Source organism: Aotus nancymaae, unplaced genomic scaffold, assembly GCF_030222135.1.
Source record: "Aotus nancymaae isolate 86718 unplaced genomic scaffold, 86718_ANA_hifiasm-v0.15.2.pri h1tg000020l, whole genome shotgun sequence".
Taxonomy (NCBI): domain Eukaryota; kingdom Metazoa; phylum Chordata; class Mammalia; order Primates; family Aotidae; genus Aotus; species Aotus nancymaae.
In genome coordinates this window covers 27,828,658-27,851,127 of record NW_026988432.1, presented here as the reverse complement: position 1 = coordinate 27,851,127, position 22,470 = coordinate 27,828,658, and the positions used below count along the sequence as shown (strand labels likewise).

At 46.8% G+C, this 22,470-nt stretch overlaps 1 protein-coding gene across 1 annotated transcript in view; it reads left to right on the top strand.

Annotated features, from left to right (window-relative positions):
- LIPG (lipase G, endothelial type) overlaps positions 1–21,332 on the top strand; it is a 28,238-nt gene extending 6,906 nt beyond the window's left edge. Inside the window, exons 4-10 of the mRNA XM_064379194.1 lie at positions 409–520; positions 6,516–6,737; positions 9,581–9,823; positions 10,517–10,637; positions 11,899–12,117; positions 15,442–15,546; positions 18,946–21,332. Coding sequence (XP_064235264.1) covers positions 409–520; positions 6,516–6,737; positions 9,581–9,823; positions 10,517–10,637; positions 11,899–12,117; positions 15,442–15,546; positions 18,946–18,967 — 1,044 coding nt within the window. The 3' untranslated portion in view covers positions 18,968–21,332. The remainder of the gene's footprint in view (positions 1–408; positions 521–6,515; positions 6,738–9,580; positions 9,824–10,516; positions 10,638–11,898; positions 12,118–15,441; positions 15,547–18,945) is intronic.
- The last annotated feature ends 1,138 nt before the right edge of the window (positions 21,333–22,470 follow it).

Genomic DNA, 22,470 nt, shown 5'->3' with positions numbered 1-22,470 from the left:
GGTCAGGACTTAGAGGGCAGGCAGAGGGCATTCTGCTGAGGGCTGTGGCTGGCACTGCAGTCTCCAGTGACTAAGGCAGCTCTGACCTTACCACCCTCCCCTCTCTTAGAAACTGCCAGAAAGAACAGAAAACATGTAGGAAACAGCCAGGTATTCAGCCTCTAGTCATACCCTTCACCCTGCCCCCATGCTTAACATTTGCAGTGCCACCAAGTCCTTTTGACCTCCCTTAAGCTGGCTGTGACCCACATATATGGCATCACTAGCAAAGCCAGAGGGGCCCTGGGGAGTCTGTGCCCACGGCCCCTGCGTCTCCTCCTGCACAGTGATTGAATTGTTGAATTGCTGCTGACTCTGGGGGCTCCAGACCCTGCTCTTCTGCCCACATACTTCGGTGACTTTCTGCAGGAGAAGGATGAATTTTCTCTCGGGAATGTCCACTTGATCGGCTACAGCCTTGGAGCGCACGTGGCCGGGTATGCTGGCAACTTCGTGAAAGGAACGGTGGGCCGAATCACAGGTGAGCTCCGCTTCCATCACCAACAGCTGGTGATTGCTGGGCTCCCTCAGCTGTGCTGAACCAGAATGCTACCAAATGAGGCAGTGGAGTGAGTCATAGAAGGTTAGCTTTGGAAGGAACCTGGAGAACACCTAATCCAAAACTTCCGAAATGTTCTTTTTAGTCACAGGACCGTTTGTTTTCAAACTGCACTTGCACAGGCCCCCAATATATGAGGCAGAGAGAGAGGAGCTTGCTGTGGGTGAAGCAGGGTGGGTATATGATGGGTTGTGTTAGCCTTGCCAACGTGGGGTTTCCCTTTCCCTGGAGGCATCTCAGAGTATCAGAGCACCAGGGAACACAGTTTGAAAACCATTGTTCTAGTCCAACAGGTGAGGAAACAGACACAGAGAGGTGAGGCAACTTGCCCAGGGGCAAACAGCTAATAACTCGAGAGCAGAAGCTGATGGAGCCCTGCCCCAAAGCTTTTGGGTGTTCACTTCGGGTCTCCACCCAAGGAGTCGGGGAAAGAATGAAGACTGGATTCTAGGATTCTAGTTTGAATTCTCTTTTTTTTTTTTTTTTTGAGATGGAGTCTCACTCTGTCATCCAGGCTGGAGTGCAGTGGTGCAATCTTGGCTCACAGCAAACTCTGCCTCCCGGGCTCAAGTGATTCTCCTGCTTCAGCCTCCGGAGTAGCTGAGATTACAGGCGCCTGCCACCATGCCGAGCTAATTTTTGTGTTTTTAGTAGAGATGGGGTTTCACCATGTTGGCCAGGCTGGTCTCAATCTCTTGACCTTGTGATCTGCCTGCCTCGGCTCCCAAAGTGCTGGGATTACAGGTGGGAGCCATTGTGCCTGGCCACTAGTTTGAATTCTGCGTCTGATTTCTCTTTTTTTTTGAGACAGAGTCTTCCTCTGTCACCAGGTTGGAGTGCAGTGGTGTGATCTCGGCTCACTGCAACCTCTGCCTCCTGGATTCAAGTGATTCCCCTGCCTCAGCCTCCTGAATAGCGGGGATTACAGGCACGTGGACCACGCCCAGCTAAGTTTTGTGTTTTTAGTAGAGACGGGGTTTCACCATGTTGGCAAAAATGGTCTCGATCTCCTGACCTAGTGATCCACCCACGTTGGCCTCCCAAAGCGCTGGGATTATAGGTGTGAGCCACTGCACCCGGCCTCTGCCTCTGATTTCTATCTTGCCTCTCAATAGTCTCTTTCCCATGTTATAAGGTAGTATATTTATGAATGATAGCTACCAATTTAGAATGAGTGGTTCGACTTTGTAATAAAAGGGACCTTTCTGATATTGGTCCCCAGGGGGCCAATAGAAAATTGAATTTTCCATGTTGAAAACTGCATCTTACTGAGCTTTTAATGTGAGCGTTTGGATTAAATCATTTAATGATTGTGAAAAGTGTAAAATGTTTTCTTTCTCATTTTGGGGCCCCTCAAGTACATACACAAAGCTTCCTCTATGCTAAAATTAATGGTAAATTTGTTTCCCTGAACTTCTTTCCTCCTTCCATTGTTATTTTAATTATATTCACCTCTAGCTTCCACCTCACTCCCAAGATACTAAGGGTGATCACCTAGAAGGAAAGATCTGAACAATTCCTTTCCCTGCAGCGTTTTCATTTTAAAACAAAACTCAGCCCAGGTGCAGTGGCTCATTTCCTGTAATCCCAGCACTTTGGGAGGCCAAGGCAGGCAGATCACTTGAGGTCAGGAGTTTGGGACCAGTCTGGCCAACACAGTGAAATCCCGTCTGCACAAAAAATATAAAAATTAGCTGGGTGTGGTGGTGCATACCTGTAATCCCACCTACTCGGGAGGCTGAGGCAGGAGAATCGCTTGAACCTGGGAGGTGGAGTTTGCAGTGAACCTAGATCATGCCACCACACTCCAGCCTCGGCGACAGAGCAAGACTCCGTCTCAAAAAACAAAACAAAACTCAGGTAGAAGAGATTCCTTAGCTAAATAATGATTTGGTAAAGGTAGAATTTCAGGTTTCAGTGACAAGCTGGTATGGTAGAATTTTAAAGAGAACATTTGTGAGGTTTTCCTGGTTCTCCTGAACATTGTCCCTGGGCTTGAGTCTAGTATATGCGCTGCACACACACCAACACACATGCACACACATGCCTGCTGATCCAATGATTTGATTCATCCCAGCTTGAGAGCTTTATTTTTGGTTTCCAAGACTTGGGGCTTGAGCTGCCCAAAGTGGGCTATGATTATGTGGCCACCCATGACTGCTCATTAACCCCTTGCTGGTGCAAAGCAGTTTGGCCTGAAGCCACTCCGGTTCCATTGTCTGAGGGCCTCTTCCTAGCCCCTGAATGATAGGTGTGATGTTTCAGATCCAGGCAGCTAAGTTCAAATTGTAGCACACACCAGAATCAGGCCAGGGTGTCAGTGACAATGACAAAATGCAGATCCTGCCTTTCTCTGTTTCTAAATCTGAAATGAGATGGGGCTAGGGCGAGAGTTTTCCAGTTCTTTCTTTCCCCTGCCTGTTTGAGTGGCATCTGCTGGGGTGAGGGCTTCTCTCTAGAGGACGGCAGGGGAGCCAGGCAGAATGCTAATTAGTGCTCTGCGATGTTTACATGAAGCTTGAGGCCCACATGCCCTGAGCACAGCCCCTTCCCTCTGGCCTTTCTCTGTAGAGCAGGGGTCTGGCCTCTGTCCAGTTGCCAAGCAGCACCTCGGGATTATTTGACTTACCTGACACACGCTATTGTGCATATCTGATGGAGGAGGCTGTGTCCTCTTGTCTCCCCTTAGTTGGTAGACTTCTCACGGAGCTGTGGACCAGGTGATCGCAACTGGTAAGAGGATGGATTGAGGCTTGCATGGGTCCTGCGTCCAGTGATGGCACTATGCCAAGGCCACCAGGCAGTCTTAGACTGGGTCTTGCAAGGGGATACCTGAACCCCAATCTTTCTTGGGCCAGAGGGTGTGGATGGGGGTTTGCTAGAGTCTTACTCTCTTAGGCTTCTGGGAGAAGTCTGTGATATACTAGGAAAGAGGTTGTATCTTTGCAATTGAACCTGTGTCTTGTTCGTTATAAACAGGTAAGTAAGCAGATGTATTTATTCAAGAAATGTGGATTCAGTGTCCACTATGTGTAGGCTAGATGCTGGCTAATGTCAAATACCTCATGTGTGACAGCTACTTTATGCTATCTGTGAGCCACATGGCAATCCTGAACATTCTACAGATGGGGCAACTGGAAGTCAGTGATTAAGTACAGTGCCCATTATCCTGGGCCCTGTAAGTAGCAGAGCTGGGACTCAAACCCATGCTGTCAGATTCCAGATCCCAACGACCTCACTGCTGTGCTATGCTGCCTCTCTTCTGTAGGAAGAGATAAAGTAGCCAGGCATGGTGGTGCATGCCTGTAATCCTAGCTACTCAGGAGGCTGAGGTGGGAGGATCACCTGAGCCCAGGAGGCAGAAGTTGCAGTGAGCTGAGATTGCGCCACTGCACTCCAGTCTGGGTGACAGAGTGAGACCTTGTCTTAAAAAAAAAAAAGTAGGTATTGAACTTATAGCAGGCCCTGCCCTGCCAGGCCAGAATGCACAGCCCTAGATGTTTCGCATGCGTGCGTGTATGTGTGCTCCATTTGCTGGACAAAGCAACTTTGGAGGAGTCTATGACTGAATGAAAGAAGTAGGGGTTCTCTATCTCCCCTTTATTTAAGGGGGCAGTTTTCCCTCTCATATATCCCTAGTTAAAAAAGTTAAATGTGCCACTGTTCCCCTGAATCTGTGGGCCACAGATATGTGTCAAGGACAGTCAGAGCAGGGCAGGCAGGTTCTGGCTGGGTAGGTGAAGGCCCAGCCTTGCCCACCAGGCAGCCTGTGGAACCCCATCAGCTGCTGGCATTCCTTCAGCACAGCCTGGTTTCCATGGCACTGACCGTCTGGTGGGGACCTTTGTTCACAGCAAATAAAGAGCCCCTCTCTTGTACTGATTGCAAAGCAGAATGTTGCTCTCTTTCTCTCTCCTCCAGGGGACACGGTGAGAGGCAGGGAGAGACCGCTGTGTCAGTATTGTGATTTCTGCTGCCTCTGAAATGGGTTGTTGCGGGCTATTCTGGGAGGACGCTGCTTTCGTGCCATCTTTCTCTTGGGTCCTGGGCTAGGGTTGAACCCTCAAGAAGCCTGGGCTCCCTTTCTGTCTTAGTCGCACATAACATTATCTAAATTTTTGGAAACTCTTTAGCGTTTCATCCTCTACCAGTTCTCATGAGTAATGAGTTCTGCAAGTGGACTGTCCACTCTAGGCAGTAGCTCTGCCTGTTGTTTATCCTGAAATGACCCCCTCAAGTCTCCCGACGGGCTCCCTGGTTCTAATATGCTGGGTGTGGTGAACACGGTTCAGTTACCCATTTCCTCCTTTCAGGACTCCTATTGGTCACATCTCCTTCGAGGCCAGGGTTTCTCAGTCTAGACATTATTGACATTTGGGGCCAGGTAAGGTTTTGGTGTGGGTGGTGTGCGTGTGCGTGCATGTGCCTGTGTGTGTATTGGGGGGATTGACTTGTGCACTGTAGGATGCTTAGCTGTATTTCTGACCTGGCCCTGCTAGATGCCAGCAGCTTTCTCCATCAGAATGGGGGCAACAAAACATCTCCAGGCATTGCCAGATGTCCTCTGTGGGGGCAAAACCACATGTAGTGATGAACCACTGTTCCAGGGGCCCTTCTTTTCTGGCACATTTTGTCTCTTAACTTTCTCCAGGTCCTTCCAGTGTGTCTGTGGGGCAAAGAGCTGTTCTGGTTGGGATAAATCTGGTTCCCATAATCACTTGGGCTTGGTAACAGTAGCTAATACTGATGGGCACTCAGTCTCTTAAGCTCTCACATGGACTGTATGAATTAAGGGATAAATTCAGGCTCCATCGTATCAATGATAGTAAAGCACAAAGTTTTTCAGTATTTGGTCCACAGAATACCTACTTTTAGGATCATCTGGGGAATGAATATCTACTTCTAGGCTCCGCAATTCATATCTAACCATCAGAATCTCTAGGAGGTCAGGTACTTGGGAATCTGCATTTTTATTGGAAGTTCTTTCTTGGAACGGTTTTACATTAATGCGGTTTTCAAATCAAAAGATGGTGAAAAGTCTCTCTTACTGTTCTGGCTACCTGTCCAGTTCCCTTGCCCCCCCTCTCCCCCAGCGCACATACATACAGGTAACTAGTTGCTTGTATGTCCCTCCAGAACTTTGTGTAGCTGTATGGTGGAATTTAAGTTTAACAAGTGCCCAGTGCTATTTGTGCAGTTTCAAATATGAGAACCAGCGCTCTCAACAGTGCTGCTTGCCTGCTCAACACAAAACGTTTAGAGGCAGAAAGGTTTTTTCACTGTGGCTGCAAAATAGAGCAATTCTGAAGGCCTGATATATGGATTCTCAGTGTATTGGGCATCCTCTTCTCTCTCATGGTTCCACCCCTCTGCCTGGCTCATAACTAAAGGAAGGGGAAGAATAAGTCCAAACACAAATAGCTCAGTTTGGGGAGACTGGGTTCTCCTTCCAGAAGGATATAGGCAGCTTAGTTATTCTGGAAAAATTCTGCTAAAATTAAGGATGTGAAAGGTGCTCAGTGGCAGAATGAATGGGACAAATGGCTACATTTCAGGCAGTCTTGAGTTCTTTCTAGAACTGCTTCAGTTTTAACAGGAGCAGTTCCTTGGAGCTGCGTGGCGGCAGTGTGAACCTTGTGGCTAGTTTATGGGGTTTGGCTGAGGTGTCGGGATACATGAAGGCTTCAGAAGAAAGTGTCAATTCCATAACAGTAGGATTTAATTTACCCAAAGATGTCTTGGGGTCAATTGCATATGGAAATGGGTTTCTTATTTTCTTCCATGCTTCCCATGTCTTGATTCTCCAGGCTGGGCTCAGAAGGCATCTTCACTCCGCACACTCAGACTTAACTTGTAATCAGGACTCACTGACTTGGTGCGCCTGACATTGCTTGTTTGGGTCCCTCTTCTGCTGCAGGTTTGGACCCTGCCGGGCCCATGTTTGAGGGGACGGACATCCACAAGAGGCTCTCTCCTGACGATGCGGATTTTGTGGATGTCCTCCACACCTACACACGTTCCTTCGGCTTGAGCATTGGTATTCAGATGCCTGTGGGCCACATTGACATCTACCCCAATGGGGGTGACTTCCAGCCCGGCTGTGGACTCAATGACGTCTTGGGAACAATTGGATATGGAAGTGAGTTCCCTCTTTTCTGCTTTGTGTTTGACTCAGTCCCATCTCTTTCTACATCAGCCAGAGCCTTCAGCGCTGCAGGCACTACTTGTTCATTATTCTCACCTCCCGCCACAGTGGTCCTCCAGCGCTGTTTTAATGTTTCTCGTTGTCCTCCAAGACTAACTCATCCAGTGGTTTCTGCTCTGCTTTCTCGTGCTTTAAGGTCACAGTTGTCCTTCCTTCCTTCCTTCCTCCTTTCTTTCTTCTTTCTCTCTTTTCTTTCTTTCTGTCTTTTTCTTTCTTTCTTTTTCTTTTTTTCTTTCTCTTTCTCTCTCTCTCTCTTCTTTTCTTTTCTTTCTTTTTTTGACAGAGTTTTGCTCTTGTTGCCCAGGCTGGAGTGCAATGGTGCAACCTCAACTCACTGCAACCTCCACCTCCCTGCAACCTCCACCTCCCTGGTTCAACCGATTCTCCTGCCTCAGACTTCTGAGTAGCTGGGACTACAGGCATGTGCCACCATGCCTGCCTAATTTTGTATTTTTAGTAGAGACGGGGTTTCACCATGTCAGTCAGGCTGGTTTCAAACTCTGGACCTCAGGTGATCCACCTGCCTTGGCCTCCCGAAATGTTGAGATTACAGGTGTGAGCCACCATACCTAGCCGATTAATTTCTTTTTATGACAAAAGAAATAGACACGTTTGTTGAAAAAGAAATCAAGCATTATAGACTTGCATAAAGCAAAAGTGCACTCCTACTCCCAGCCCTACTTCCGCTCTTCAGATGTAGCCAGTAGGGATGCTTTTGTGTGGGTCCTTCTAGTATTTTTTTCTTTGCAAATTTATTTGCATGCATATTTTCTTCCCAAACTCATATTGTTCTACAACTCTCTTTATTTTTATTTATTTTTTTTCAACTTTCTTTTTTTGTGTAATAACATATTGTGGATATTCTTTTTCTTTTCTTTTCTTTTTTTAAAAGACAGAATTTTTCTTTCTTTTTGAGATGGAGTTTCACTCTTCTTGCCCAGGCTGGAGTGCAATGGCGCGATCTTGGCTCTCTGCAACCATTGCCTCCCAGGTTCAAGCAGTTCTCCTGCTTCAGCCTCCTGAGTAGCTGGGATTACAGGCACCTGCCACCATGCCCGGCTAATTTTTTGTATTTTTAGTAGAGATGGGGTTTCACCCTGTTGGCCAGGCTGGTCTCGAACTCCTGTCCACAGGTGATCCACGTGCCTCGGCCTCCCAAAGTGTTTGGAATACAAGCGTGAGTCACTGCACCCAGCCGGATGACACCATTTCTTAAGGCTGCTAGCACCAATGAGGCAGGGTTGGGGGTGGCCTTGCCAAATTTTTTGTAAGATCCCTGAAATTATCTGTATTAGAAAATCCAAATTGTATGCCTAACTTTGTAAGCAACTGTCTCTATGACCTTGAGCAGATTACCTCACCCCCATGGACCTTTGGGTTATAATCTATAATTGAAGGGACTGGACTAGAATGGGGTTGGTAAATACCTTAGAGCATCAGCCAGTAACTGTTTTAGGCTTTGCAGGCTGTATTGTATCTGTTTCAACTCTGCTGATATAGCATGAAAGTTGCCACAGACAGGCTGGGCATGGTGGCTCATGCCTATAATCCTAGCACTTTGGGAGGGCGAGGTGGGTGTATCACCTGAGGTCAGGAGTTCAAGACCAGCCTGGCCAACATGACGAAACTCCATCTCTACTAGAAATACAAAAATTAGACAGGTGTTGGGGCTCATGCCTGTAATCTCTGGTACTTGAGAGGCTGAGAAAGGAGAATTACTTGAGCCCAGGAGGCAGAGGTTTCAGTGAGCTGAGATCACACCACTGCACTCCAGCCTGTGCGATAGGAGCAAGACTCCATCTCAAAAAAAAAAAAGTCACCATAGATAATACATAAACAAATGAGGGTGACTATTCCAATAAAACTTTATTTACAAAAACAGGTAGCCAGTGGGCGTAGTGTGGTGCACCTGTAGTCCCACCTATTTGGGAGGCTGAGGCAGGAGGACTGCTTGGGCCCAGGTGAGGATCACTTGAGCCCAGGAGTTTGAGGCCAGCTGGGCAACATAATGAGACACTGTCTATAAAACAAAAACAAAAAGCAAAAAAAGGGATAGCCAGCCTGCAAGCCATATTTTGCTGAGCCCTGGATGAGAAGATGTTTAGGATCTGATTCATTTGCAGCATTTGTGACTGTATAGCCCTATTAGGAGGTAGAGACTCCTGCTGCACAGCTGGTCTGTGGCACTCTACTTAGTGCTTATTATATGTGCTTTCTTGCTCTTTATTGCTTTGTGTGTATTAGTGCTGTCTTCCCACCAAGAGAGTGAACAGTTAGGCAGCAGGAATTGCCTGAAATTCTACATCTTAATGGGAGCCTAGCACCTTGCTGGACATTAAGAATTACACAGGCCAAGTGCAGTGGCTCACATCTGTAATCCCAGCACTTCAAGAGGCAAAGGTGGGAAGATTGCTTGAGTCCAGGAGTTCCAGACCAGCCTGAGCAACATGGTGAAACCCCATATCTGTAAAAACTACAAAAATTAGCCAGGTGTGGTGGTTGTGTGCCTGTAGTCCCAGACACTGGGGAGGCTGAGGCGAGAGGATCACCTGAACCTCAGCAGTTGAGGCTGCTGTGATCTGTGAGTCATGATTGTCCCCCTGCATTCTAGCCTGGGCAACAGAGAAACAAAAACCAAACAAGCAAAAGAATTGCACGAAAATACTAACAGCATCAATAAACAGCTATCACTGATGAGGAGTATGGTATTTATTGTTTGAGTGTCTAATCATCGAGAAGGGCTCATCCTGCATGCTTTCTGTCTCTCCTACCCCCAGCAATCACGGAGGTGGTAAAATGTGAGCATGAGCGGGCCGTCCACCTCTTTGTTGACTCCCTGGTGAATCAGGACAAGCCGAGCTTTGCCTTCCAGTGCACTGACTCCAACCGCTTCAAAAAGGGGATCTGTCTGAGCTGCCGCAAGAACCGTTGTAATAGCATTGGCTACAATGCCAAGAAAATGAGGAACAAGAGGAACAGCAAAATGTACCTAAAAACCCGGGCAGGCATGCCTTTCAGAGGTAACCTTCAGTCCCTGAAGTGTCCCTGAGGAAGGCCCTAAATACCTCCTTCTTCATACCATATCACAGAGCGGGGCATGTCCCAGCCCAGGAGAAGTGGCCAGCATAGTTCAATCAAATCAGTGCAAATCAGATTACACTGTGCATGTCCTAGGAAAGGGAATCTTTGCAAAATAAACAGTGGAGACTCCTTCTGTGATGTGGCTATCAGTCCATGATCACAATATCAATATCTTAAATTTCTATCTTGGATGTAACTTTCAAAGCTGTTTCATATTTGTTTTCTCATTTGATCATCGTAAGAAACCCGAGGCAGATGAACAGGGGACCAAAATGACATGTTACATTTTTGTCATGCGCTATACAATCACAAGGTTTTCTGGGTACTGTGGGTATTATTTTAGTTGAGGCTCAGAGAGGTTAATACCTTGGCCTTAATCCAGGGGGACGTAGCTAGAAAGTAGCGAAGTGAAAATCCTCAAAAGATCTAACTCCCAAGCACAGGGCTCCTTCTTCCATACTGCAGTGGCCTCATGGCATCGGACAGAACAAGAGCAGATGGGGGCTCAGGTTGGGCTCAACCAAAAGAATGTCAGTCCTAAAATCTCTGTGCTGGGTGACTCAGTTTGGGTCAGGGATGTCCTCTGATGACAAGCAAGGGTTACAAGGATCTTTGTTCTGCTGTCTCTGCAGTTTACCATTATCAGATGAAAATCCATGTCTTCAGTTACAAGAACATGAGAGAAATTGAGCCCACCTTTTATGTCACCCTTTATGGCACTAATGCAGATTCCCAGACGCTGCCACTGGAAATGTAAGTCATCAGTTTCCCTTGCTGGGTTTGGGACAGGTAACAGGTTGGTTTGAGAATGAGAGAGCACAAGGGAGTGTGTGAACAAGTGCAGGATGCAGGAGAGTGGAGTCTGATGGCTTGGGGAGGAGCCAGGTGGCCTGGCTGGCGTCTGCGGTCCTCACTCCTGCTGCACCTTCTCCACCAAGCCATGACTCAACATTTCTGGGAGGAAAGCTCCTGGGATGAATCAGCAGCATGAGAAGCTGCAGGATCAGCAGCTGGATCAGCTGGGCAGAAACCGCTGTTTCATTCCAGGCAATGCCTGACGAGGCTTCAGGCAACCTGGAACTTCATAAACGTCATCCCTGGACCTTTCCTCATGAGGTGGCTGTGGGAGGGGTGCATAGCGATCTCTATTTATATTTGCTGAGTATCTACCAGAGACAGAGTGTCATGCCAAGTAATGTTGGGATTGTGATGAAACATCATCAAAGCAGCTCACTTCTCAGGGCTCAGGGTCTAGCTGGGAGACCAGGTTCATAAACATACATACACACTTATACACAGATGGGGCAAGGCCAACCAGGCCAAGCCAAATGAGAGAGTCAGACAGGAAGTGGCTAGGAGTTTGTGGGAGACAGATGCCTGTGAGCTGAGCAGAATAGTGCACTTGAGTGTGGATGTGACTTTTCTGTGTTTTCTTTTGTTTGAGACGGAGTCTCACCAGGCTGGAGTGCAGTGGTGTGATCTTGGGTCACTGCGACCTCTGCCTCCGGGTTCAAGCGATTCTCCTGTCTCAGTTTCCAGAGTAGCTGGGATTACGGGTGCCCACTACCACGCCTGGCTAATTTTTGTATTTTTAATGGAGACGGGTTTCACCATGTTGGCCAGGCTGGTCTCGAACTCCTGACCTTGTGATCCACCCGCCTCGGCCTCCCAGCGTGCTGGGATTACAGGTGTGAGCCACTGCTCCAGGCCGTGTTTTCTTACTGTGTTCTTTCTTGGTCCTGTCTCTTCAGGAAGTAGCATAAATGGGGTGGAGGGGTGCCCAGAAATGGTTTTGATAAGAAGCTGGGGTGCTGTGGGCAAAGTTAGCTCGGCATGTGGAGCACACCTGAGCTTCCACCTTGGTCCTGCTGGTGGGAGGTGGAGGGCTAGAGGTGGGGGAAGGGCTCACACTGTCTCCTGTCTGTGTGTGGTTGTTACTGCCACTGTCACCCTGCACAGTGTGGCAGTTTTCCAGCTGTCAGGGGAGTGAGATCAGCTTCTCTCTCACTTGTAGAGTGGAGCAGATCGAGCAGAATGCCACCAACACCTTCCTGGTCTACACCGAGGAGGACTTGGGAGACCTCCTGAAGATCCGGCTCACCTGGGAGGGGACCTCTCAGTCTTGGTACAGCCTGTGGAAGGAGCTTCGCAGCTACCTGTCTCAACCCCGCAACCCCAGGCAGGAGCTGCATATCAGGCGCATCCGGGTGAAGTCTGGGGAAACCCAGCGGAAGTAAGTGCTTCCTGCTCCTTCTTCTGCCTGGCTGTGCCTCTGCCATTTCTTTTCCTTTGCTGCATCCACCCTCAGTCCTTTCTCCAGCATGCAGGTAAAACCTTAAACACTTTCCCAAGGACAAGTGACTTCCAGATCAAGTCTTCTGCCAACTGTTGCGCATCTCATGCCCTGATCATAGGCCCTCGGCTGAGGGGGGTGGGCCAGTGGAGGCAGGAGTTCAGCCCTGGCTCTGTTTGCCAGGCCTTGTGTCAGCCTGAAGGAGGGGGCTTCTCCTGGACCAGGCTTTTTAGGAGTGCTGCCTTGTTGATCTGTTTACTGTGGTGTCCATGCAGACAAAAGGCTTTGCTTGTTTCTGACCAGAGCAGACTGGAGTGTCACGTCCAGGGAGCCCCCATGGATGAGGTCTGTGGGAGGGTCTGGGTTTTCCCCAGCATATGATTTTCAGAGCATTATTATACCTCTCCTTCAGAGGTTCTAAGTCAAGGATGTGGGGCTGTGGTCCTAACTGCAAATAACAGAGAATCCTCTGTGCCATGCTGGCTGGCAGTTTCCCATTTCTTTTAACCTGGAGCCTAGCATAAAAGATCCAGACCTTTCTATCAGCTTCTAACACTGCAACTTGACTCCCTGAGCAGGCTTCTTTCTTAACAGAAGCCAGGGAAGCCTGGAGACCTGTGTCAAGAGGGGAGAGTTTCCTTAACCAAGCTCTTCAGGTGACCTCCAGAGAGGTCACTGCCAGCCTTGGCATGGGCGGAGGCAGCTGCCTCCCTTTATCCCTTCTCTGGCGTTTTCTCCATTATAATTCTTGCCATGTCTTGTTTACATTCATCGTCTATGGCACAACTTGGCAGCAGAGGGAAGTAAAGTGGAGGCTTGGGGCCCTCAGTTGAATGATTCTAGTCTGGAAACCTGGGAGCCGGGGGTGCCGGCTTGTGTCTAGACTGGGTATCTTTTCACTTCTCTGCTCTTGCAGGTGCAAACTATACCTATGGGTGCGATAGCAGAAAGATCATCATTTATAAATAAAACATTTCAGATAAAATAAACACTGATTAAACCACCACTGAGACTTAAAAATGTAAACAGTTTTCCATGTTGGTTTCAGATACAAGATTTTTAAAAAGTAAAACATTATAAATACAGTTGAAGTCCCTGTGTCCTTCTCTGCTCTATCCCTCTCCTCTTTCAAACCAAATATAACTAATATTTCAACATTAACAAATGTTAGTGTGTTTTCCTTCCTTCATTTTTTTGTATTCTCTTTTCTTTCCCTCCTTCCCTCTCTCTCTCTCTTTCTTTCTTTCTTTTGACTGAGTCTCATTTTGTCATCCAAGCTGGAGTGCAGTGGTGTGATCTCAGCTTACTGCAACCTCCATCTCCTGGATTCAAGTTATTTCCCTGCCTCAGCCTCCTGAGTAGCTGGGATTACAGGCATGTGCCACCATGCCCAGTTCATTTTTGTATTTTTAGTAGAGACAGGGTTTTGCCATGTTGGCAGGCTGGCCTTGAACTCCTGACCTCAGGTGATCCACCTGCCTCGGCCTCCCTAAGTGCTGGGATTGCAGGTGTGAGCCACTGCACCTGGCCCCCTTAGTACTTCTGTTTGTATACATAAACTATGTATAGAATTGTTTTACAGGCCAGGTGCGGTGGCTGAGGCCCAGTGGCTCACGCCCGTAATCCCAGCACTTTGGGAGGCCGAGGTGGGCGGATCACAAGGTCAAGAGATCCAGACCATCATGGCCAATATGGTGAAACCCCATCTCTACTAAAAAAATACAAAAATTAACCGGGCGTGGTGGCACGCGCCTTTGGTCCCAGCTACTCAGGAGGTTGAGGTGGAAGAATCGCTTGAACCCAGGAGGCAGAGGTTGCAGTGAGCCGAGATTGTGCCACTGCACTCCAGCCTGCAGCCTGGTGACAGAGTAAGACTCCGTCTCAAAAAAAAAAAAAAAAAAGACTTGTTTTAAGATGCTTCTGAATTTTGCATGAGTGGACATAATATTTTACAATTTGATTTTTTTATGCAAATATTGTTTGTGAAGTTTATCCAAAACATAAAAATCTAATCTATTCTTGTTTAACTCCTGTATGTAAATGACCATTGCAAAAATAGTTTTGCCATTGTTCTGCTGAAAATTTAAGTTGTTGATGCTTTTTCGTAGTTACGAATGGTGCCTAGATGAATATCCTCTACATTTTCTTTGTGCACATGTGTGTGAGGGCTGTTTTTTAGCATGTGTTCCAAAAAGTGGAATTGCTGGACTGTGGTATATGCATTCTCCAGCCTGACCAGATATTATTAAATCTCTCTTCAAAGTGGTTGGACTAATTTTCCATCTTAACTATAGATGAAGAGTTCCCTTTTCCCTCCTTTTCACCCTATCTGGTGGAACATTCTTGCCATTTTGTTAGGTGTGAATGGGCTCCCTGCTGTTGTTTGAATTTGCATTTCCCGATTGTGCCTGAGATAGGTCATGTTTTTATATGTGTATAAACATATGGGTCCTAAGGTCCTTAGGGTTTCCTGGAAAAGGCTCTTAAACTATTCTGAATGGGGTTTTTGTCCTGCCTCAGCTCCAGGGTCAGGTGCCCGACACACTTAAGGATTAGTGGTCATGCTAATCACACGTCCCCCAGGCTGCTGTGTGGGGCAGCCCTGAGTTCCAGGACAATGGTTATTAGGCCCCAATTCTTTCTTGTGTTCTTGGCTGTCCATTTGCTGAATCTTTGGTTTTGACTTGCAGCTGAGTTCCAGTTGCTCTTGTCAATGGATATTTACAGAGCCCTGAACTACAGATATTTTGAATCATTCTGTTCAAGCTTAGAGTCTAGTGGAGAAGTCAACCACAGATATCAGCAAGCAATTTCAGGCAGGGCATAACATTTTAAAATAAAAAGTTCTTTTTAAACTCCATGTTGCAAGAAGTAGCAACACTAACAAAAGCAATGTTTATATAAGGACATACTTTGTAACCAGTTGAAAGGCCAAGGGAGGGTTAGGTTAATGAGGTCTCAGACAGTCAGGGAGGTTTCTGAGAGGCTATGGCCTTGAGAGGCAGGTGGTGTTTTTGGATAGACAGAGGGAAGCAGGTGGGAGAGGTCTGGCTGAGGCTGCATGAGGCTGAATCATGGAAGCCTCAAAGCGAGACACAGTTTAGAGTCCCTGCAGTAGCCTCGGGGAATTCTGAAGGCTTTTGAGTCAGCGCATGGCAGGAGAATTTCACCCCTGCCTCCTCACCCATCTGCCTTGAATCTAGAAAGCACAGCTGGAATCCCTCTAGAGTTCTGGCTACATCAGTAGTTTCTTTTCCTTCCTAGACTGACATTTTGCGCAGAAGACCCTGAGAACACCTGCATATCCCCAGGCCGGGAGCTCTGGTTTTACAAGTGTCGGGATGGCTGGAGGATGAAAAACGAAACCAGGTAACCAGGACTTTCTCCTATGTTTCACTCAGCACATGTTGACTGATCGCCTAGCGTGGATCTGGGTCTGGGGGACATAGCATGAACAAAACAGATAAAGACCTCTTCCTTTAAGAAGCTGGGTCGGGCATGGTGGCTCATGCCTGTAATCCCAGCACTTTGGGAGGCTGAGGCGGGCAGATCACCTGAGGTCAGAAGTTCAAGACCAGCCTGACCAACATGGTGAAACCCCATCTCTACTAAAAATACACACACACACACACACACACACACACTTAGCTGGGCGTGATGGTGCGCACCTGTAATCCCAACTACTTGGGAGGCTGAGGCAGGAGAATTGCTTGAACCCAAGAGGTGGAAGCTACAGTGAGCTGAGACCACACCATTGTACTCCAGTCTGGGTGACAAGAACGAAGCTCTGTCTCAATAATATATAAATAAATAAATAAATGAAATAAAGAAGCTGATCTTCTGCTAGAAGGAGATAAAAAAGCAAGTGAAATACCGTAGATAGGCTGTTGGAGGTGTTAATGTCTCTTCTGCACTTTGTCCTGCTTCAACCTGTAGGGGTTCATTGCACATAACCCTACTGGATGAGGTGTTCTCGGTAATTAAGTCCCCAGGTTGGTGCCCATGCCTGCCATCTTTGAAGTATCTTTTTTTTTCCCCCTTGAGACAGGATCTTACTCTATCACCCAGGCTGGAGTGCAGTGGCATGATCCTGGCTCACTGCAGTCTCAACCTCCCCAGGCTTGGGTGATCCTTTCACCTTTGCCTCCCGAACAGCTGGGACCACAGGCACATGCCACCATACCTAGCTAATTTATGTATTTTTGCAGAGACAGGGTTTCATCATGTCACCCGGTCTGGTCTTGAACTCCTTGGCTCAAGTGATCCACCTGCCTCAGCCTCCCAAAGCGCTGGGATTACATGCGTGAACCACTGTACCTGGCCCCTGTCATCTTTGATTGATGTCTTCTCTGTAATAACTAGAGCTGTGGGAAGGTGCCTAAGGGCTCCTAGCTTCCTTCTGGGCACCAGGTCAGGGTTGGGAATGGGGCGGGAGATAAGGAGAAGCACAAAGCATGTTCTCCTTCCTTAGGTTTTCTAGAACCCAGGTGAGTGTGGGCCTAATTCTCCCGCATCCTTTTTTTTTTTTTTTTTTTTTTTTTTTTTTTTTTGAGGCAGAATCTTGCTCTGTTGCCCAGGCTGGAGTGCAGTAGAACAATCTTGGTTCACTACACCTTCTGGGTTCTTGGCTCACTTCAGCCTCCTGGGTTCAAGCAATTCTCCTTCCTCAGCCTCCTGAGTAGCTGGGATTATAGGTGCCTGCTACCATACTGGGCTAATTTTTTTTTCTTTCTTTTTTTTTTTTTTTTTTTTTTAAAGAGAAGGGGTTTCACCATGTTGGCCAGCCTGGTCTCAAACTTTTGACCTCAAATGATCTGCCTGCCTTGGCCTCCCAAAGTGCTGGCATTACAAGCCACTCTGCCCAACCCCCATCTTCCCCCTCTTTGAGAAACAGAAATGCTCATGTATGTGGAGCTAAGTGAGACAGAGGAGTTGTCATGCTTCAGTATCCCCTTCTCCCATGCTGCAATCCATTATTTCAGACATGAGGAAGGCCCATCTGGTGGTGTGAGGCAGTGGGCTTATCCTGGGGAACCAGCCACGTGCCCTCTAAGCTGAAACACCTGCTGAGGAGGAAGGAGACTGTCTCCCTGCACCATGTCTACCCCCACCCCTTGCTGTAACCAGGGTACTAGATAATAATACTGCTGTGGTACACCTAGTACTTAGCTTGGGCCCAGCCTGCACCCAGGGACTTACATGACCATGTTTATCATCAACCCCATGAGGCGGGGTTGTTATCCCTGTGTACAGATGAGAAACCCAGCCTCAGGGAAACAAAGTTTCTCTTCCAAGGCCCCCAGCAATGGCAGAGGGAGTTGAAGCAGGTCGGTCTACTCCAAAGCCTGTGCCCTTGAGCACCGAGGCTCCATGTGCTCAGATGAATCTCCTCGCCTCTGTCTGGGTATCAATTATCAGGCAGCTGTGCCCATGCTCCGGGGTCCCCTGTGATTAACCATTTGCCACCCCTGAGGCTGGGCTGCATCCCAGCTGCTCTGTCTCCTGGTTAAAAGCTCAACACGACCACAAGCCCCATCATCACAGGACTCATGCTCATCTAATTAAGAGACTTGGTCTAGCATAGGCTTGTATGATTTTCTGCTATCATAACAATTGTATATCTTTATGTATTTAAATTTATACATCTCAAAGTGTTTCCACATATATTAGCTTCATCGATCCTCCAGACAACCATGTAGATTGGACACACCCAGGAAAAATGGCTAAGGAAGGCTATTCTTTTTTTTTTTTTGAGATAGGGTCTTGCTCTGTCACCCAGGCTGGAGTACAGTGGCACGATCACAGCTCATTGCAGCCTTGACATGCCTGTGCTCAGGTGATCCTCCTACCTCAGCCTCCTGAGGAACTTGGATTACAAGAATGTGTCATCATGCCTGGCTAATTTTTGTACTTTTTGTAGAGATGAGGTTTCACCATATTGCCCAAGCTGGTCTCCAACTCCTGGGCTGAAATGATCTGGCTGCCTCGGCCTCCCAAAGTGCTGGGTTTGCAGGCATGAGCCACCACGCCTGGTCAGGATAGCTATTCTTATGATAAAGGCTAAGATATTTATTCTTCTTTTCCGCTTTGGAATTCATTTACCTGAGCATTCTGTCACTCACCCTCTCACTAATAATTTCAGTAAACAAGTTGTCATTTCCCTTCCCTCAAAAACAATAGGAGCCCAAGTCATAAATGAACATTAGGAAGCCATGGCACCATAAGTAACATGTTCACATCCTCCCTCCTGACATGGATGCTGTTCACATGTTCATGAGAAGGAGGTTGAGATTTGGAGAGGCTCAGTGGTGTGTTCCCATAGCTGAGACTGGCACCCAGGTCTCCCAACTCCCAGTCTTGCCCCCTTCCTGCCATGACAGGGTCTCTCTTGTATTTCTAGATCAAGGCAACGAGGATGCTTTGATAGTTCTCCCCACATTTGTGTGTCTGTGATGGTGTGTGTGTGCATGTCGTGGGTGGGTATTGGGCTAAATATACAAATGCAAGAACTGTGATGTACTCAGCTAGGGGTCTAGAGGGTGCTGCCATGTGGTATTTCTCAAAGTACATCTGTGGCTTGTCAGGTTAGGGAGAGGAGGCAGCACTCGGGACCTTGTCCATTTATTCTGAAAGAAATGCAGGTAAAATAGTCCCCTAGGGGTGTCAGAAAGCTTGGCCTTGGGGTCAACAGAGCATACCCAGAATACAGGTTTGCATGTTTGCCGGTGCCTGAGCTAATGAATGACACTGTCACATGGTTTTTTTCAGTCCCACTGTGAAGCTTCCCTGAGGGTGCCCGGGCAAGTCTTGCCAGCAAAGATGCAAGACTTCCTGCTGTCCAAGCACATGGAGGAAAGTTACTGCTGAGGACCCACCTGATGGAAGGATTCTTCTCGGCCTTGACCCTGGAGTACTGGGAACAAGTGGTCTCCTGTGATGGCTGGGACTCCTCGCGGGAGGGGACTGTACGCTGCTATAGTGCCTGCTGCCTCTCTTGAATAGCTCTAACTCCAAGCCTCTGTCCATACCTCCAGAGCACCAAGTCCAGATTTGTGTGTAAGCAGCTGGGTGCCCCGGGGCCTATCATGCACACTGGATTGGTTTCTCAGTTGCTGGGTGAGCCTGTATGCTGCCTGACAAGGAATGCTGGCTCCAAAGAGGGTCTGTGTGGAAGGCTGTCAGCTGCTTAGCCTGCCTTGAGCCTTAGTGAGAAGTCCTTCTGATGGGAGCTGACTCATGTCATGGGAGCGGGCCTGATATCTTGTTCAGGCTCTGACTGTTGGGTTCTCATGGACTGCACTGACCACACTGGTTATATCTTAGCCATTCTGTCCTGCTCCCCAGCTCACTCTCTGAAGCACACATCATTGGCTTCCTTATTTTTCTGTTGTTCATTTTCTAATTGAGCAAATGTTTATTGAACACTTAAAATTAGTTAGAATGTGGTAATGGGCATATTACTGAGCCTCTCCATTCAGAACCCAGTGGAGTTGGGATTTCTCGACCCCCTTTCTGTTTGGTTGGTATATGTGTATATGCATGGGGAAAGGCACATGGGGCCTGGAGGAGGCTGTAGGATGTAAGCATCAGGGATCCCGAGGCTTTAAGTGGTTTCTATTTCTTCTTAGTTAATATGTGCCGCCTCCCCTATGAGTGACATGTTTGATCACTAGCAGAACAGCAAGCAGAATATCATACATGCCGGGGCCAGTATGATGGCCAGTTGCCAGATACAACTGCTTGGGAGCAAATCTCTTCTGTTTAGGGAGACAGAAGGTATGACATATGTAATACATATCTGTGTACGCAGAATCCAGCACCTGCCAGACAGAGCTGGTTCTAAGAGTTAATGCAGTGCTTTTTTCCTCCTTGAAATATTTTGCTTCAATACTAGTGCCTTTTCTTGTTGAACTTCTCAGAAAAGCCACCAATTCTAGATCTTGGTTTGAATTAATACACACAATATCTGAGACACCTATACTTTTCAAAAGATTTGTGTGTGTACATTACCTAATTAGAGTAGGGAGAGAAGGGCAGCTATTATTATCCCTATTTTACAAAACCGAGGCTTAGTGAGGTTCAGCCACATGCCTAGACTTATACACCTAGTTAGTGGTACAGCCAGGCAGAGGACCCAGATTTCCTGGAGGCAAAGTCCATCTCTGAAACTCCATGAAGACGTTTGCAACCAATTCCCATCAATACACCCTAGGTGTGAGACAAACAAGGACTTTTTTTTCTTTTCTTTTTTTTTTTTTTTTTTTGTAGAACCATCAATAAAATCCTAAGCCCTTTTATTAATGTATAACCAGGAGAATATCTGTGCCAAGAGATTGGACTTTTTATGGCTGAGATTCGGGAGGAAGTGTGGGGGAGAAAGAATGATTTTCTTTGTACTTAGGTTTTCTAAGGACATTGTTTTTAATCTGTATCATGCCAAAGTTGTATCACTGTTAAACTTCTGAAGACATAACCAGTTAAGTGTTCATTCAAGGTATGTTCTCAAGCCAATTGTGTGCTTCTCTTGTTTCTATCCGAAGTGAAGCTTGTATAGGTTGAGTATCCCTTATCCAAAACGCTTGGAATCGGAAGTGTTTCAAATTTCAGGTTATTTTCAGATTTTGGAATATATGCATATACATAATGAGGTATTTTGGGAATAGGACCCAACTTTAAACACAAAATTTATTTATGTGTCATTGACACCTTATCCACATGGCCTGAGGGTAATTTTATACAATATTTTAAATCATGGGCATGAAGCACGGTTTGTGTTAAGTACTCATGTGCTGGGTCTTCTACTTGCGATGTCTTGTTGGTGCTCAAAAAGTTTTGGATTTTGGAGCATTTCAGATTTTGGATTTTTGGATTAGGGATGCTCAACCTGTGTTATTTCTGTACATCCTGGTCACTTCTGACTTCTGTTTTTACTAAAGGAAGGTTTGGGAATTGAATTCTCAGCAGGTTGTAAATTTATACACCTGGCTTGAAGCCTTAATTGTATATAATGATGCTTTTTTAAAAATGCTACTTAGAAGACTATTTATTTCTCAAGTGTATATAATGTATAAAAACAAATGTATCGTTAGTTTTTACCTAAGGTTAACCAATTTCAAGAATAAATTTTTTAAGTAGTAAAATAATAAAAAATTATAAAGTTCTTAATGGTCTGGCAACTCAATTCTTCTTTTTTTTTTTGACAGACCCTCTCTCTGTTACCCAGGCTGGAGTGCTGTGGTAATCTCAGCTCACTACAACCTCTGCCTCCTGGGCTCAGGTGATCCTCCCACCTCAGCCTCCCGAGTAGCTGGGATTACAGGCATGCACCACCACGCCTGGCTAATCTTTGTATTTTTAGTAGAGACGGGGTTTCACCATGTTGGCCAGGTTGGTTAGACTGGTTTTGAACTCCTGGCCTCAAGTGATCCACCTGCCTCGACCTCCCAAAGTGCTGGGATTATAGGCGTGAACCACCAGGCCTGCCTAATTCTTAAAGTTTGAAAGCATTATGGCTGCCCCAACCTAAAGCCTGACAAAAAGTTACTCTAATATAAGGCATGTTCTTTATGTGACACTCATTGTTGGCAGAAGCGGTTCACTAAAGAACCAGAACAAGAACATCCTTTCCCTAAAGATGACAAGAAAAATTACTTCAATTGTAGCAGCTTGAAGGCCTGAAGGTGGATATTAGGAAGAACAGGGAGCTTGGCTGGACATTGGGAGCATTAGTGAGGCTATAGGTCTGGTTGAATGGGGCCTAGATATCAGTGACTTGGACCAGAGAGAAGCTGATTTCTCTATTGGTTAAAGTCCCAGTTGGTAATAAGGTTCTATTCTACAGACCAAGAGGGGTGCAGGTTCTTAGTTTTTCACTGTGCCATTCATAGGGTATTCCTTGCATCCCCACAGCCCAGAGGTTCACCATTAGGTCCCTTACCAGCCAGTGGAAAGGTAGAAAGGGAAGGGATGGACAGTCTCCTCTTAAAGACATGACTGAGAAGTTGCCTACATTCTATTGGCTGGAAATGAATCCATGGTCACATGAGAGGCTGGGAAATACTGTCTGTTCAGGGTGCCCATGGGCCCAGCTGAAGATCCGATTACTATTATTTATTTATTTATTTATTTTTAAAAACTAACATATAATAATGGTACATATTTGTGGGGTAAATAGTGATGTTTTGATGCATACAAGGTATAGTGATCATATCAGAATAATTAGCATATCCATCATCTCAAACATGTATCATTTCTTTGTGTTGGAACATTCAATATCCTCCTTCTAGTTACTTG